Source organism: Acanthisitta chloris, unplaced genomic scaffold (assembly GCF_000695815.1).
Source record: "Acanthisitta chloris isolate BGI_N310 unplaced genomic scaffold, ASM69581v1 scaffold27280, whole genome shotgun sequence".
NCBI classification, from domain to species: domain Eukaryota; kingdom Metazoa; phylum Chordata; class Aves; order Passeriformes; family Acanthisittidae; genus Acanthisitta; species Acanthisitta chloris.
The window spans coordinates 89,768-107,921 of NW_008650433.1; the positions used below are offsets into that span (position 1 = coordinate 89,768).

An 18,154-nucleotide genomic window follows, 5' to 3' on the forward strand; every position below is an offset into this window, starting at 1 on the left:
TTTCCAACCTGGCTGATCCTACAATCTGTGACAGACTTGGGATTAGGCCCAAAGGTGGTCTTCAGGAGAAGATGTGGTCAGAGAACAAGTGGAAATCACAGAGATAAGACACAAAATGAGGCCTGTTACATTTCTTACAGCTCATAAAAGGAACAGGGGCAGTTTTTTAAGAGGAAGGAGTAGTCCTGTGCTGAATATATGCCTCACTCCTAAACCTGTAGCCTGACTGGAAATGCCTGATAACCCTGTCACCTCTTGCCCAGGAGCCCCTCATATACCTTATCCCCCCCATCCAGATACTTTCCAACCCAAAGCTTTCATCACCTTCTTTTTCCAAACCTTGCCATCCCATAGCTCTGAGCAGCCTACCTCAAACCCTTTCCTGCCCAGAGCACTTCTTTCTTTAAGTTCTTTCCTTGCCTCAAAGTCTTGGCTCTCACAGCCCTGTCCTCCTCTGGGACAGTACAGTCCTCTTACTCCACAAAGAGAGCAGTCTGTTTTGGCATCTCCAGCTTCATCTGCTCAGCATCTCCTATTTTGCCCGCGGGACTTTTCTGGTCTCCCTCCCAGGTTTCCAGTGGCTGTTAACAAGACATTCACATCTTCAGTGGTGGTGGCAGCTGACAAGGTTCCTGTGTTTTCTGCCACCCAGTTAGTCTGTGTTTTGTAACGTGGAGTTAAAAGTTTGATTTTTGGATTTCACAAAATCTGAAGAAGTTTTCAGCTTCTGTAGAAAGCCTGACTGTGCTTATGTGTCACCCTTTCACTGATAGCTTTGTCTGGAGTAGAAAAATACACAGGGCTTATCACATGCATCTGCTCCATGTTTTGCTAGTGCCCTGGAGTTTGCAGATAAGAAATCATACCTAACTCTGCTAACTACACAGGACTTCTGTTACCGTAAACATGTGTCTTCCATTATCATGTAGATAACAGATACGCATTAGCAAATAAAGATCGTTTACCAGCACTGTTCCAGGTCACCTGGGCTCCAAAGACCAGGAGTTGCAAGATTGCCAGTTTACCCATCTCCTTTTGGAGCCCCCTGTGCCCCAAGGCAGTCACCAGCTGCTTCGTGCCTTCAGCCATCTGTTCTGCCTGTGTGGGTCCAAGCCAGAAACATGCCTGACTTACATTTTTTGCATTTTTTTTCATCAGCTACATTAATTGCTTTGTCTCTTATGTTTCCTTTAAGCATTTTTTCCCAGTGCCCCAGTACAATTGCTGAGCTGTCCATTCTTTCACATCAAGTACTGAAAGATTTCTTAGAATATTTATAGTTCAGAAATCTCTTCAGCAAAGACTTAGTGTTGGGAATGTGACCTGTTCAGGGGTGAGAGAAGCTAGAAGTGGCACTGTGAGCCCAAGCAGAAATGAGCCTCAGAAAGGAAATGGATTTGTATCTGGAAAGAGAAGAAAAAGAGGGAAAGAAGCAGTTAGGAAGTCATTTTAATGGAATTCTTTAAAACTATAAGAACAGCAATACCTGGTGAGGCCAACAGGCAGCTCAGTCCAATATATTAGCTCCCCAAAGGCATCTGTTTAGGGACACCTTTATAAACAAGCAGGCAAGCACATAGGGATGCCTCCTCATATGGTCTTCCAGCTCCAGCAGTTTATGTTTTTGAGCTGGAGAAAGTATCCTAGAGAGCAGGGTTTTTATAGAGAGCAGGTTTTTTTCCCTTAATAATTCAGTCTAATTTGATCTCAGTATCTCAATTGTCCTCATTGCTGCAGTGCCTACAATACAGTTTAAGGTCTTGTTAAAAGATTTATAGAAATTCCCAGAATTTCTATACATAATAGTCTCAGATTTTTCAAATCAGGATGCATGTAGTCCATATACGTAATTTCTCTGCCTTACTTCCGTTTGCTATTACCTTGCTTATAGATACAAAATACAGATAGTCAGAGCGTAGCTCATTCTATGTGGTTACAACTGCAGTTTTGTAGGTGTGTGTTACACAATTATATACCTAAACAGCTCATTGTGAATGGTAAGCAAAAACTTTGAGGTAATTAGATAACACAGATTCACTCTACTGGGGAAATTATCTTAATGTCAAAGTTTTATTTCTGTATGAACTATATGTGGTTGTGGTGTCTGTCCAGGAGCAACATTTGTATTCTGGATCTTCTCAGTACTTCAGTGCAACATTTACTGATTTATTTGGAAATTCACTTTAGACAGAGTTTAATAACTGTTATTTTCTTCCCTAGATCAAAAAGGTTGCAATATACCTATGTCGCAATAACACTATTCAGACAATGGAAGAGCTTCTTTTTGAGCTGCAGCAAACCGACCCCGTGAACCCCATAGTCCAACATTGTGATAATCCTCCCTTTTACCGTTTTGCTGCAAGTAACAAAGCCTCAGCTGCAGCTTCTGGTATGACCTAAATATATTTTCAGCTATGCTCTCCTGCTCTTTGAGTCTTCATCTCTTTGAAAATCAAAATCTCTTACTTTTGTACCCATTCAGATCTGCGTATATAAAATACAAGTTTCAGGCCCTTGTTGCACATCTAAATTATAGTTCTGTTTGATTCCTAATGTTGTATATGCTTTGGTAACATATGCCTAATTATATTAACTATCTTGATAGGATATTATCAATATTTGGTGCTCTTCAGAACTCATATGAGGTGGTTCTTCTACCACCAGTTTCTCAGAACAAGAAATCATCATCAATGCTGTGTTCACAGCAGATACACCAAGCAGAGTTTCCTGAAAATTGAGAGCCTCAGATGTGTGGCAATTCTGTTTTCAAAGCCTAATGGTATTTCCAAGCTGCAGTAGTCACATATACATAATAACCAGCCCCACATTTAACCTTGTCAATGTTTTGCCAAATTCTTGAAAAAACAGTAGGCTATGTCACTTAAGAATGAGCCTAGTTGAAGGAGTAGAAGAGCATCATTATATTAATCTACTCTTCAAGCAGAAGTCCAATCACATCCTGGTTTGTAGAAATAACAGTGTTCATTCATACGTGCAAGTCCTTGCAGGCTGATCACTTTGTTGCTGCTAAAAACTCCTGTAAGTTATGGGCTTTTATTGCTTTGGAAATAATGTCTGCTGCCTATAACAGATGTTCTTATTGATGTCTCTAGGAACGACCTCTAGCAGTAACACTGTTGTAGCTGGCCAAGATAGTTTTCCTGATGCAGAGGAGAACAGAATGGTGAAAGAGACTGACGAAAGGTTTGTGGTTTGGTGGTTTTTTTTCTTCAAACTGTGTGTGTTTTCCTAGGCTAAGGGTGAGTCTTGCTTTGTTTGATATGTGGTAATTTGTAATTAGTTTCCTAGCTTTGCAGGAGCAGTGATGTTTCTAGGTCATCACTAGTGTGTGAGTCTTCAGTATGGCTCATTGCAACTCCACTTCAGGCCTGATTGCCCTGAGACCACAAGGTGGTGGAAATCAAAGGAGATCACCAGTAAAAGTTAGCTTAGCATGGATCTATGGCAGATTTGAGGACAGCTGTGAGCAGTTTGTTCTGGCTCTGCTCTGGCAGTTGCTGGATTCTCCTACTGAAGGGTGATCTGCTGCAGCTTTTCCTGCTTGATATCTGTGCAGGTTTGCCTTTGGACTATCCAGTCAGTTACTGCCTTAGCAGGTTGGCAGACTTTTGCCCAATAACATGTTCTGTGACAAAATACTAGCTGTGAACAGCTGTGTGTCACAGTTCAGTCTTAGCAGTTTCTTGCTTCAAGTAAATCACACATTTGCAGCATGAGAATTTCCCTTTGCTAAATTTTGAAAGCTTGTGATGCAGGAGCACACTGTTAGAACTTCTCAGAAAGTGGCTGCAAAAGTCTTATGTGGAAAGAAAAAGCATTACATTCACATCACTGTCTCTTCCTGTGTAAAAGTGCATGCCTAAGGAAATGCCTTTTTTTTAGAGTAAGCATATAGTCCAGATGTTTAATGTCAGTCTGTGTTTTTAATGAAGATTTTGTCTTGTTTGCAGGTTCAGTAATGTAATCAGAGCACATACCCGACTAGAATCAAGGTACAGTAATAGCTCCGGAGGATCTTATGATGATGACAAAAGTAAGTTCTATTACTCAGTTTGTTGAAATTTCTGCTGGTTTGGTGAGAGAGGAGAACATTCTTATGACTGGCAGAGGCTCTCTGTTTAAGTTCTGTATAAACAGTAATGTAGCATCACCACACAGAGAGTGTCCTTATTTCACCTTCATACCGCATTTAATTAATTTTCTTTGTTTAATCTGGGCTCAGTCAGACCCATTTGAAGGCTGGAGAACTTCACAGAAGGCAGCAGCAGAAAATCCTCCAGACAGTAACACATTGAGCCTTTTGTATATGGCAAGGCAAAAGACTTCTAAGAGCATTACAACAAGTAGTTTGGATTGTGTTGTTTGGGTCCCTCCAAACGAAGTGCTGTTATATGAGCATGCAGAGAGATTTAGGAGTTTCCAAATACAAGATTTTATCTCCTCTTTAGCCTTTTTCTGCTCTCTGCAAGCAGTTTCTGGCTGCACTATGCAAATCTGTGTTAGAGGGGAGAATGAGATAGGACTCCTGAGCACACTTTTTCTTCCGTATGCATCTGCGCCACATGGATTGTAAGTGGACACTTGGCAATGAGATTCCAAAGAAAACCAATGTCAGCTATTGAACAACACTGTAAAATTTAGGACTTGGGTGGTTTGACTTCGTTTCTGGAGTGAATTATAAGGAAGACAATTTACAGATTTCGGTTAGGCCCTAACCAAATGTAAAATATGTGAGACCTTGTTATGACCTTCATCTCTGGCTTATAAAAGCCAGGTCAAATAATATATAGGCTGCAATGTCTTGGTTTGTGACAACAGACACCATTTTAGAACAGTATTTTGACATAATAAGTAAAGATGTTATATATTCTTTAATTCAAGTAATTTTGGCAATACTCTTGTGAAAAATATGCAAACACTGTCAAATAAAACACACTAGGACAATTTCATGTATATCAACAATTATTATTCATAGGGTTGAAACACAACATTTACAAAATATCATGTATGTACAAACTCCAGGGTTTAAATATACAAAAAAGTGTGCAACATCTTAAACTCAGTGGATTTTAGTACACTTGTCTTGGTTCTTTATGGCTTTCTAGTGCTGCAGCAACTAAAAATTCTTTGCCAGATGTTAACTGGAGCCCTGGTGCTAATCTGATCTGCATGAACAATCTTTTAAAACCAAACAATGATTATATTATCAGAGCAATCTTCACAAGTAGCTGGTTTTGACAAGTGCTTAGAGTAATACATAGTTAAAAAATACAGACATTTTCTTTGCTCTTTTGGAATCTCTCCTCAAGCTGCTGCCCAAATGTTTTCTCCTACCTGTACCTGCAAGATTTGTAGTACTGTGACTATTTATGCAAAGTGTGCTTCTCAGAGAGGTTCCCTTAGCAAATATATGAATACCTAAATTTAAAATAAAATACATTTTAGTTAGTTACTGGCATGTATATAGAATTCAAATATGAAAGATTAATTCTGATACTATTTGTCATTCTACAAGATAAGTAATGCAGCTTCCATCAAGGAAGCACAACTTACTCCCTCTGATAGGCAGCCCAAGGGGGTGAAGGAGTTGGTATGGCTTTTCTCTCCAGTTTATCTGAACATACATGTATTGCTAAGGATATAAATAGAGAACACAACTCTGCAGCACAGAAATTCTTTTGTTTGGGCAAGGATTTTATGTTAAGCTTCAAAGTGCTTCCATTTTTCTCAGTACATAAAATCCGTGAACCTGCACATAAACCTGTGAAAATGTGAATGAGGATCTAGGTCTTAGGGTGAGCTTCATGAAGCGCTATTCGGTGAAACACTAAAATTGGTAGTAATAAATAGTGCCTATGCAGTGCCTTTTCTGTGAAAAGCATCTGGCAAACATTGTATGGTTAATCCTTAGAAGATGAGTATGTGAAAGTGCTGTACATCGCTACATTATTAGGTCAGTTTATTCTTCGTTATCTGTAACTAATCAATCATCCTGCAGAGGATCTGAGTAAAGGTCATAAAAATCTAAAGTGGTCCTTGAATGACTAACACTGGAGAAGGGGAGTTATAAAGTTGGCATGTTAGAAATAATTGAAGGAGCAGCTACTGCACTGAAAGTCTCATGAAGATCTGGAAACTTGAAGATGTTTTTGCAAAACTAAGAAGTGATGTGCATTAGAGAAAACTAGCTCTGATGCTTTTGTAGGCATCAAAACAGTTTTGTTTCCCGTGGGAAAGCCAACAAGCATCAGATACATGCTGTTAAAAAAAAAAAAGGAAAGTTCTGAGAGCTTCAAACCTACCTAAAATACAAAAGTGTAACAAAACAAAACAAACAAGCAAAAAGAAAAAAACCCTAAAAACAGAACAAAAACCCTCACTCATTAAAGATTCATAAAGGGCAATGTTTGGATGTATGTCAGGAAGAGACCTGGAAAGGATACTTTTCATGGCAAGGTATTACAGACCACCAGACCTCAGAAATAAAAAATGACCAATGGCAAAATTGAGAGGAATGAGAGGGAACAGAATACAGGAGAGATGAACAAAGCTGTGCAGCTGAGAGAAGACAGAAAGTGGTGGAAATAACTTATTTGACCCATATCATTGTAGATAAACAGGTGGAAGAAAAAACCCTAATGCTCATTAACAAACTGCAGCTGTCATACTGAAGCAAAGTTAAATACATCTTTGAGAAATTCAAAAGATAATTCATTCCTGTTGAAAGAAAATTACCCTGAAGATGTTTTTTTGCATTCCTTATGCCTCCTTGCTAATTCAGGACACTTAGCTGCTGCCTTTGTAGCATCGATCAGCAGGGCACTGGTGAGGAGTTGCAAGAATGTGTCACTGGTACTGGCTCCTTGCAGCAGATGGCTTCTGACAGCAGCTTTGTTGGCTGAACTTTTGTCTCATTTTTGAAGAGAAAGTCTGTTGCTTGGTGCTTTGTGATCTGGATCCAAAGCTACTAAGTGACAGCAGGGATTCAGCTGCCGCTCCTACCATTCAGTGCTGTCTGCCTGGAATCTCTTTAATTTCCAGCAGCATGAAAGAGGGATTAAAAATGCATCACTTGTTATTGAACACAGGAATTTGCAAACCTCATGGCATCTTATCACAGTATTCTAAACAGCTGAACTGATACATTAATGTAAAATCTATTTTAGTATTTCTCGAAAATGGGTAACCAGACTTGGGGTTTATGCACTGTTTCAATGCTTTCCCATGCAGATGATCCCGTTTCTCCGTATACAAGCTGGTTATTGAATATTGTTGAAACCAAACAGCCACATCCCCTGCCCATGCCTTACAACGGAGGATGCTGGGCACCACTTGTGGACTACCTCCCAGAAACCATCACACCCAGGGGACCCCTTCATAGGTGAGCAGTTTCTCATTCTGACATTTCAGTCAGTGAGATGCTTCCTCTTACTGGTTGACCAACATCAATCCAACTGTCCCACCACTCAGAATATCTGAAAATCATACATTCAATTTCTACTGCTTTCCAGTACAAAAATCAACTTGCAATGAAAGCTTGCAATTCAGCCAGATTCCTACCAGAAAACCTATTTACAATGTAGGACGTACGAATCAGACTGAAGAAAAAACTAAGCAAAGGAAAATTTCTCATTCCCAAGCCTCTGTGCTTGTTATTCATAACACTTTGATCTTTTATTCTAACTAGGCTATGCATATTCTGAAATTCCTCTCTTACATAATTTGTATTTACAATAATAGGGTTTTTTTCAGTAATGGGAACTTATCTGCTTGCTACTGTAGCTAAGGTGCTTCAGCATTAATCATCGTGAGAAGAAATGCTACAAATTTGAAAATTTAGAGATTGTTTATTTCTTCAGAAATAGGCATCATGTTACTGCTTTCCCATTTCCAAGGGATTTGAAACTGGGACTGTGATTTAATTTCCAGGTGCAATATTGCTGTCATCTTCATGACTGAGATGGTGGTGGATCACAGTGTGAGAGAAGATTGGGCTCTTCACCTCCCTTTATTACTACATGCTCTCTTTTTGGGTAAGACCAACAGAACAAGAAACAATGTAGAAATGTGCTCTCATCCTTGTACTCTAGCATTGCTGAAGCTGTGGAGCTGTGCTTCTTACATGTTTTGATTATGATTTCCCTTTCTACCCCCTCTCCCCCAAAAAAGCCCAAGGCAATTACAGTCGGTGAGTTAATCTCAAAACTGGAGCTTTTGAATATTTTGGCCAATTTCACCCAAATTTGAGAGATGTATAGAAAGTTGAAGATGTCTGACTTCCTAAAATACCTCTAAAATCACTTAGCATTCCCCACTGTGAGAAAGGCAGGTGAAACTCATGTATTTGTTTGTACAGTTTGGTGTGTGATGGCAGTCTACATGTGCCTTAGACCTGCACTACATGCATCAGTGCTGTCTCTTACCTTTGCTAAAATACTATGTAAGAAAACCAAAATTGCCATACTGCAAAGGCAGTAGAGGTAGGACAAAGGCCACTGGAAAACAAGCATCACTAATTGCACTGCTAGTGGAATACTTTATCATTGGTGTCTTCCCTTATATACTTGAGAGTAGAGGTACTGCTTTTTGCCCACTGCTGTGTCTGTTCCTGACTGTAACACAGTTCAGCTGGAGGGTGTTACCTTCCTTGCCCTGCCATTTAACATTCCAGAAAGTGAGTGGCCTAATTTTTTAGCACACAAGAGTATAAAGCTGTTCCCTAACTTTCATGATTGATAAATAATATTGTTCACAAATAAACACAGCCAAACAGTTGTGAAATAAATTTATTGTAGCTGAGATTGCAGTTCCCTTCTCATTCAGTCACCATAGTTACCACTAAGTCTGTTCATGGTCAGTCTGGGAAGAATCTGCTGCTCAGTGGGCAAAAAAAGATTCAATTGGGAGGTTAGAGCACTATGGTAGAATACAGTATAAGTTGGAGATGCTTCATTCTCCTTTTCTGCTGCTCTGTTACCAACTGTTGTATTTGGATATTTTTTATGAAATAGGGTTTTGTATACCAGTGCACTGGTTTCACAAACTTTAGTGAAATGCAGGACGAACAGCCAGTACTGTGTCAGATAGGATTCCAGAGTCAGTTTCAGTATGAAATTTCACATATATTCTTCACTGCTGTGGGGCTGCCCACAACAATATTTTCCTTCTTTTGTGTATTTTCTGAACTTTCTAAGTGTATGTGTGAGATGAAAGAGAACTGCATAAGATTATGGATCGCATCAATAACCATTAACTGGTCAAACTATGTCTTTAGTATGATTTGTAATAAGACTGAGAAAACTGGTGCTTACAGTTAGAAATTCTCACATGAATAAATGAATAACTTAAAACAGGAGTAGTATGCAGCAGTGTGACCACTTCATTTAAGACAGCTCTAAGGAGTCATGCAAGCAAACATATGCAGAAACAGAGTTATGACACTAGCAATCCATTATAAAAATGTCTTTGTTTATTTGTTTAATGTTTCAGCATTACAGTTTTCTAATAAGAAATAATTTATTAATACCCTTTGAGACAATCCCTTGGTTAAGAACTCTCAATTCTCAAATTTGAAATTAAAGCTAAAATGTAACTTGTTTAGTGGTAGCTAAAGTGAGATCACAGCTTTCAGGCTTCAAGTTTTGTTTCTCTAGAGCTGTTATACCTCCTGTGGAATTTTTTTCTGTTTTGTAGTAGAGGCCTTGTGATGTTGTAAGGAAGTCATTCTACATGTTAGCCAAAGGTATTAATGTGATTGAAAAGGAAGTATTTCTGTCCTGTGGGAATGTGAGAGGCAGATGTATCTGACTGAAAAGGAATCTGGAAACTAGTATGGTGGCTAGCTGGAGGGCCAGGATCCTTCCATGTGCATGCAGTGCAATGCATGCATGCAATTCTGGTCTCCTCAACATAAGAAGGGAATGGAACTGTTGGAGCAAGTGAGGAGGTGTCCCTGCCCATGGCAGGTGAGGTTGGGACTAAATGATCTGTAAGGTCCATTCCAACCCTTAAATTCTATGATACTATTACTCATTTATTGGAAGGCATGAGAAAATACTAAAGTGAAAGACTTTTGCAATGTATGTATGTTTAATAGGCTATTAGTACTATTTGTAGTACTGACAGTGAAGTAGAGAGGCAAACTGTTGGTGTGAATCTGCTTATCTCAGTAGTGCATGAAAATCATTGCTGTTTAAAATTTCTTTTGCAACCAGTGTGAAATGAGTTGAGCATCTAGACTCCTTTCCCATGGTAATGTGTCTGTGTCACAGAAGTTTACCTTCTAAGGAGCTTTTCCAGGTTAAGGAAGGGCCCAGCACTGGACAAGCACAAAGGCCAAACTGTCCTTTTCACTTCATAGTTAGCAGATCTGTGCCAATACTTCATAAAACCCTGGGGCTTCATAGGGTTTCAGTCACAAGTGTTGCCAGTATAGAATTTCTTTTCAACTAAAAGAACTTTTTATATCCTTTCCAATGCATGTTAGAAAGGGTAGGATGGATTCATTATCTCCTGGCAGGTGGAAGGAAATGGAGAAAGAATAGGAGCAGAAACCTGCAGAAGCTGAATAAGCAATGATGGGTAGGATGGCTGTGGTTCTTTTGGAGGCTATGGACAGATCAGTAAGACCAAGGATCACAGGCAACCTCCAAAGAACTGCCCTCAGGAGCCAGTGTTCAGACTATGTCAGTATGAGCAGCTTCAGTTTTGCAGGCCAGACAAGAACCAGTATGACTGGAGTATATTGGAAAATGCCTTGAAAGATCTGTTGTCTGCTGCCCCTTAGAGCAATGAAGGAGCTGCTTTTTAAAGAGAAATATATCCTGAGAGGAGCTGAAAAAGAAAATACTAGCTTTTTCAGCACTGAAACTACTTGTAATGGAAGAAAGTATTTTTAAATAACTGAAAGTGAATCCAAAAGAGTCTGCTATAACAGAGTGAGGTTTATTTTACAAACATCTGTCTCCTTCACATTTGTAATTTGTGAATTATTCAGTCTGTTTTAAAATCTTACAAACAGCAGTAGCGTAAATCAGATCAGAACCTCAGACCTTTCAGAACTTTGATTTCAGTTCTGTACCCTGAGCTAGGGGCTCATTTCTTATGCTACTCACTGGTAGCTGAAATTCTTTTTCAAATGATTTCTCTGTCAGTTCTTTCTTAATAAACCAGTACCTACTTCTTATAGCTTGCACTCATTCTAAAACTGATTCTGTACAAGAAAGCCAGATACTGAAGTAAGCAATGTAATTACAAACACCATCAAGAATTCCTTATTTTTAAAGTTTTTTCTGCTGTCAAATTCACACTGCAGTGAGGCAGAATGCATCAAGTTGTATTGTCACTCATTGTTTGTATCTCCTGTATGGGTCTGGAAACTAAATATATACATGCATTTAAGTAAAAATACGAGTAAATGTGTCTGGAAATACCACTTCTTCTGTTTGTTTGCACTGTTGTCATGAACTGCCTTGGAATTTTGGCGATTTCTGGAATGTGAACTTGTTTATTATTGCTTCATATTCAGAGATTGCTGTAACCTTCTCTTTTAGGTCTTGACCATTACCGCCCAGAGGTCTTTGAACACAGTAAAAAGTTACTGCTTCACCTTTTGATTGCATTATCTTGCAACAACAACTATCAAGCCATTGCATCAGTGCTGCTTCAGACCAGAGAGATGAATGAGACCAAGACTCTGACAGTACAACCAGCATACTTACCTGAATATCTTTACACAGGTAATGAAGCAAAATAAGAGAAGAACATTGCATGATACTGTGAGGTTTTTGAAAGTAGGATTACATTCCTAAAATATAACAGTTTTGATAAATCAAAGTAATAAAGTGGCAAATATGAACAGTTCCCCTTAATACTTATTTCATGTGAACTCCCCTAGAGATGCACACAATTTAATATTAGATAACTTCATGATAGTGAGACAGTTATGTGATGTAAGGCAAAATATATAATGTAGAATTTTAAACATTAATAGGGCTAATAACTTCCTGACTCCCTCCATCAGGGAGCCAGGACTACTTTAAATGAGGGTAATCATTCCTCAACCTTCAAAAGAAATGAATAAATAATTCCAGCACAGAAAGAGCAGCAAGAATGTGCAGCTCAGATTTTCCATTATACAGTGAAATTTCACATGATATACACCCTTGTTTATATCACAGATACACTTCATTTCTGTCCTGAAATCTGTTCCTGCATTGGGAGGCTTCAGACCTCTGCTGAGATGAGTGTTGTATTAACCATGAGCAATTTACCTGGTTTTAAGTGGTTGGTTGGGAATAGTTTGTAGGAAGCTGCTAGCTAGATTTACTGTTGTCATATAATATTACTATAAGCAAGTGTACTGCTGAGATTTGAAGGAATCACAGAACCAATATAGAGTTGTGGATGTATGATGAGTTGTCTGGGAGAGGATGAGGAACTTTACCATTCAGTGAGAAATGAACAGGGAAGATTATCAAATTAGTGGCATTTCTGTGGATCTTTAGGAGTATCACCAGAAGTAATAAGTAATTTGGCTTTATAAAGAATATTACTTGATAATTTATTATTATTTTTTTATGACACACCAAAAATCTTTTAAAGTAATGAGCCGATAGGTAATTAAGATTAATGAATTAGTTTCACCAAAGAGGTTTCACTCTGAATAACATCTGTGCAAAACTACCTCACATGAATTTTCTGTCTTGAGTTGGGTAGATTTCTTTTCCAGTACATGTCTATGAATTATTAAGTACAGAATAAAATTCCTACATTAAAATTGCATTACTGCTTTTCTGCCAAAATTAAAAACTGTTTTCATTCCTGTGTCTGAAAAACAAACTTGGTACACTGAGTTTGGGACTCTTAAGTCCAAGTTATCAAAACTTGGTATTTGGACTTGTTTTTGAGCAGACAATATAAAGAGTGAGAGTGTAGGTGAGTAGCTATAGCAAAGAAACCTAATTGAAAATACTTCAGCTCAGATTTGTTCCACATAATGTCAAGGAACTAAATTAAGTCTCCTGATCTGCAGTGGGTTTTGTCCTGCTCCCATTCTTCTGACAAGGCCTTTTTTTTTTTTCTGTTGTAGATACAGCCTAAGATGTCTAGCAGTCTAACCTTTAGAAAACAGGTCTTAGTTTCTAATTTCAGCTCTGAAACTGTGGCAAACTTTTGATCTAGCAGAACTCTTATTCAGATGTTTAATCCTAATGCTGAAAATATTTAGTATAAGTAGTCCAGTGTTTACAGTTACTAAAGGTATTGAACGGAAGCCTTAAACATTTGTGTCTTGGTTTCCATTACATTTGTAAAATTAGGACAGCATAATTGTTCTCAAAATTCCACCCTGCAGAATCCTCATCAGGCTAGCCCAGAGAATTGAGCTGAACTTTGCATGCACTTTGCCAACTTTTAAATTCACTTTACAAAAAGTCATACTTCTGAATGTAAAATGCCCTAAGCCATTTATTTTTCAAGTACTGTAGCCCTTGTACAGTAAAAAACCAGTAATATTGACTTTGAGCTTTTCATTTTATATTGGATTCTACACATTTAGAAACACAGTACCATTTTCACTCCCATCAGCATTTGAGGGTTATTGTGCTCTGCAGGTTTTCCCCATGTGTTCCTGGTGGAAGGTTTCTGCTGCTGACTCTGAAAAGAGTTGCTTGGCAGACACTTTCATCTGCAGCACTGGCCCAACAGTGCATTCCATCTTTATCTCCTCCCTTTCGGCTGGCAGGTGGCTTTGACTTTCTGCGGGAATACCAATCCTCTCCGGTGCCAGACTCTGGCTTGAGCTCCAGCTCCACGTCCTCCAGTATCAGTCTGGGAGGCAGCAATGGAAATCTTCCACAGATTACACAAGAAGTTGAGGACATGGACACTGCTGCTGAATCAGATGAGAAAGCAAACAAATTAATTGAGTTCCTGACAACCAGGTAATGGAGATAAGCAGAGGGTACGTTTGTACTCGAAATGCATTTTCATTTCTTCTCTACAATGATCTGTAGAAACTTAAAAGATGTAAGGAAAATGACTGAGCTTGCACAGTAATTACAGACTCCTATTCCTCTTTTAGTGATACTTACAGTAGTAGCTAGGTATTTAAAAGCACTACAGTGTCAGGAAAAGCAGGGAAAAATCCTGTCTAACAGAAATAAAATGTGTAATTTACTGATAGTATTATGTTCAGCATTGAACTAATGGAAGAAGACACTTTGATTATTATAAAACAAAGTAGTGGTAGCTACCAACAAAAGGCAGCAGATTCTAGGCACAATGTTAAATTAAACCCCAGGGATTTGTTTATGCTGCTCTCTAAATGGTGTAGCTTGTATTTTAAAAGTGAGGGTTTGTAAAATACAGCACAGGAATATTTACTTACTTGTATGTAAAATTCTGTTCAGTTGCATGTTTTACAGGCCACAGCCCTGGAAATACAAATGTACCTTAACAGTTTATATATTTTAACCGATTACATTTATTTAAGATAACTCAAAGAAATTATGCACTTTGTTATGTATTTCTTTAAGGGCCTTTGGTCCACTTTGGTGCCATGAAGATATCACACCCAAAAACCAGAACACCAAGAGTGCTGAACAGCTCACTAATTTTCTGCGCCATGTTGTGTCTGTGTTTAAAGATTCCAAGTCAGGTAGTAAATCTTTTTCCTTTCATTACTAAAAAAATAAATATTCCCTCATGATCACACTGGATGTTTGTCCTGTGACTTAATAGATCTGCTTATGCAGAAACACAGCATGTATATCTTACGAAGGATGTATGACATATGAAAGAATTGCTTTTAAAAAATCATGTCAGATTAAACTGTGGCTGAATGTTAAATTGAATATTTGTTCAAGACTATTGGTAGAAAGCCTTTTGATTGATTCTGTCAGATAAAATCTCCACTATGTCCTGTTGGTAAAATGCATCACAACTACTAAGTAAATGTACTTTGTTAAATTTCTTCTGGCAGTAAAAATTTAATTTTAATTTATTATGTTTTTAGAACTTAGGAAGTGTACTGATTGTATTTTGAAAACCAACACAGTCACTAATTAAATATCTTCCAAGATCAAAGCAGAATGCAGCATCGCTATTTATATTAAAGATCTTATCCAAAGCCTTCTGAAGCTAATAGAAAGACTCCTAATTCAGCTTGGCTTTAGGTGTGGGAGTCTTCAGAAGTTACTGTGTTGCTGTCAGCAAGAACAATTTGAAAGTTTCCAGGCATTGTAAAAAAAATAACTCAGATTAAGAATTTCAGGCTCAGAATTTTGTTTTGAAGTTTTCTTGCATTCTGTGTGAAATAAACGTCAACAGTGAGAAATTCTCCAAAACAGTCATTTCTGCACCTCCATTTGAGTTTTCAGGATACACTAACATGCATATCCCCCTCCCAGACTTGGTTCACTCTGGTTTTGACTCACAGTAAAATCTGTCATTAAAAAAAAGAATAAAAAATTGACATCCTTTTCTTTTGCTTAGGTTTTCATTTGGAGCAGCATCTGAGTGAAGTTGCTTTACAGACAGCTCTTTCAAGCTCTTCCAGACATTACGCAGGTCGCTCTTTCCAGATATTCAGGGCTCTAAAGCAGCCCCTTTCTGCACATGCTTTGTCTGACCTCCTGTCAAGACTGGTGGAAGTTATTGGAGAGCATGGAGATGAGATTCAGGTATGCATGCGTACATAATGTTTCTTAGTACTGTTGATGCAATGTATACTTAATTTAAAATTACCACTTTAGCAAGGTGTTCTGGAGTCAAGTGATGATGAGTAGGCTGTGGCCATAGAAAAGATTACCTCTGAGCTTACTGAATCCATGTGTACCTTATCTAAGCTTTCACTGGGTTGTTACAATCTTACACAGGTCTAAAGAGAACAACTAGAAAATATACAGTAAATGTCACTCAAAATGAAATCATGACCATTTTTTTCCTTTAAGCACCATTAATTTGAGCTTAAGGAATCCATCATCTATCTGCTGATGTCTTCTGACAACATGAAGTAGACACCATCTCATTCCTCAAATGTGAACATCTTTTGGAATAAAGAAATCCACAGCATCCATCATTCAAAGCTTACACTGCCTTAATTTGATACAAACCTTTCACTGCACTATGATGTTCACTCGGTTTAGCTGAACAGACTGAAATTTTACAAAGACTATTGCAAGATTCAGGACTTACTAAAGAGAAATACGAGCTCTTGGTAAGAAATAGACTGACATCACCTCCATATTTTACTTAGGTAATGAAACTGCCACAAGATGACAGTAATATTCTGTCACAACTACTTGTGTAGAATTTAAATCAGTGACCTGCAAGTCAGAGGTTCAGTGTGCCATTACCAGTCCCCTGATGAGATATGTGCCCTTCTTGCATACCTTCATAGATCATTCAGGGGCAGAAAATAGAACACATCTGCAGTGACATTTTAATGTTCAGGGCAGTGGCTTTGAAGTGAGCATTGTTCTTTCCTCAGGAGAAATTATAGGTTTTCAGTAAGTGCCTGTTCCTTTTATGAACTGAAGATTTTTAAATGTTACTGTTTTGGATGTCTTTGTTGAAACAGTTAACCTTGTGCATTGACAGGGGTATGTGATGGAGGCACTACTTACTCTGGAAGCTGCCGTGGATAATCTGTCTGACTGTTTGAAGAACAGTGATCTTTTGACGGTGTTATCACGGTAAGAGCTTGTTCTCCTAACTATATTTTTTCAGTGTCTCATGATATTAAGTGTGCAGTTCTGCAGCCTAACAGCAAAAAATAATTTTGGTAAGTGGGGGCTCATTTGTTAACCTCGAGAGGACAAGACTATAAGCACATTTCAGCCAAACTTTGCCATAGTTGAAATCCTGTTGGTACAACCAATGGAACTGCAATGATAGCACAAGGGGTAATGGGTTCAAACTGAAGGAGGGAAAGTTTAGATTGGATGTGAGAGAAAAGCTTTTCCCTGCGAGGGTGGTGAGACACTGGCACAGGTTGCCCAGGGAGGCTGTGGCTGCCCCAACCCCGGTGGGGTTCAATCCAGGCTGGATGAGCCTTGAGCAACCTGATCTAGTGAGGAGGGTCCCTGCCCATGGCGGGGGGGTTGGGACTAGATGATCTGTAAGGTCCACTCCAACCCCTAAATTCTATGATTCTATGAACTTTGCAATGGATTGTAAATTCTGCCTTGCTGCCACTTGGCTACAACCTACTTTAACATCCTTTAAAAATACTGTATTTTTGCACCTTTGTATCATATACTTGAAAACATACCTGGGAAGAAACATGGATTTTTTGTAATACTGGCTTCATACAATGTGTCATTCTCAGATGAAGTATTCCCCAAGAAGTAAATGATCATGGTTTGTTCTCAATAAAACTAAGGAGAATTTTGTCCTGTGTGTACATAACCCCTGGATTTTGCCACACGTGTAGACCATCTTTATGAAACTCTTGGCCTGAAAGTAGACCTTTGTACACGGAGGAAAATTGCAGGCTCCTTCTGTAACACAGCTGTTGATGGTTCTGGAGGAGATTGATGTCTGTCTAACTCCTAATAGTAACAACAAAATAGGGAACATTTTTGACAAATGTCCATAAGTTACTGTGCTTTACGTGCAGCACTAAAATAGAAGGGCTGCCATTTCTGAAGCTAGAAGACAGGGTGCTGTGCAATGGCAGACCACACGTAGTGCCTTGTGACAGAGTGGGGGAAATACACTTCTACTTTCTAAAGTAAGAGCTATTTATCTCTCTTTAGTCCACATTTCAGGAAAGAGAAAGGTGGAGCAGAGGACAGAAAACACTCCAGACAGCAGTGGGATGCAATATGCTTTACCTTGCCACTATTGAATCTCTTATAAGATTCTCCTTAAATACTATAGACAGTAGGGATTCATAGTATATGAGGTAGGAATGGGGTCAGAGAGTCAAGAATTAGATGTTCTCCAGAGCAAACCTCCCTTGCATCTATCAACACAGCACATTCATTTGTACAGATAATTTATAGGTATGGTCTGGATCATCACCGTATGGTCCATGAGGAGGTGTTAGTCACTGAAACTGAAACACCTATACTTTCTGTAAATCATCTTGAAGAGACCTTAGGTTACAAGCAGAGGAGGATGGAAT

At 38.6% G+C, this 18,154-nt stretch overlaps 1 protein-coding gene across 2 annotated transcripts in view; it reads left to right on the plus strand.

Moving 5' to 3' along the window:
• The window catches only part of FRY (furry homolog (Drosophila)), a 137,672-nt gene that overhangs the window by 77,371 nt on the left and 42,147 nt on the right, over positions 1-18,154 (plus strand). For both annotated transcript variants that reach the window (XM_009085085.1, XM_009085093.1), the window contains exons 34-43: positions 2,221-2,389; positions 3,114-3,204; positions 3,972-4,054; positions 7,252-7,402; positions 7,951-8,054; positions 11,574-11,759; positions 13,766-13,964; positions 14,559-14,680; positions 15,517-15,704; positions 16,624-16,718. In XM_009085085.1, coding sequence (XP_009083333.1) covers positions 2,221-2,389; positions 3,114-3,204; positions 3,972-4,054; positions 7,252-7,402; positions 7,951-8,054; positions 11,574-11,759; positions 13,766-13,964; positions 14,559-14,680; positions 15,517-15,704; positions 16,624-16,718 — 1,388 coding nt within the window. The remainder of the gene's footprint in view (positions 1-2,220; positions 2,390-3,113; positions 3,205-3,971; positions 4,055-7,251; positions 7,403-7,950; positions 8,055-11,573; positions 11,760-13,765; positions 13,965-14,558; positions 14,681-15,516; positions 15,705-16,623; positions 16,719-18,154) is intronic.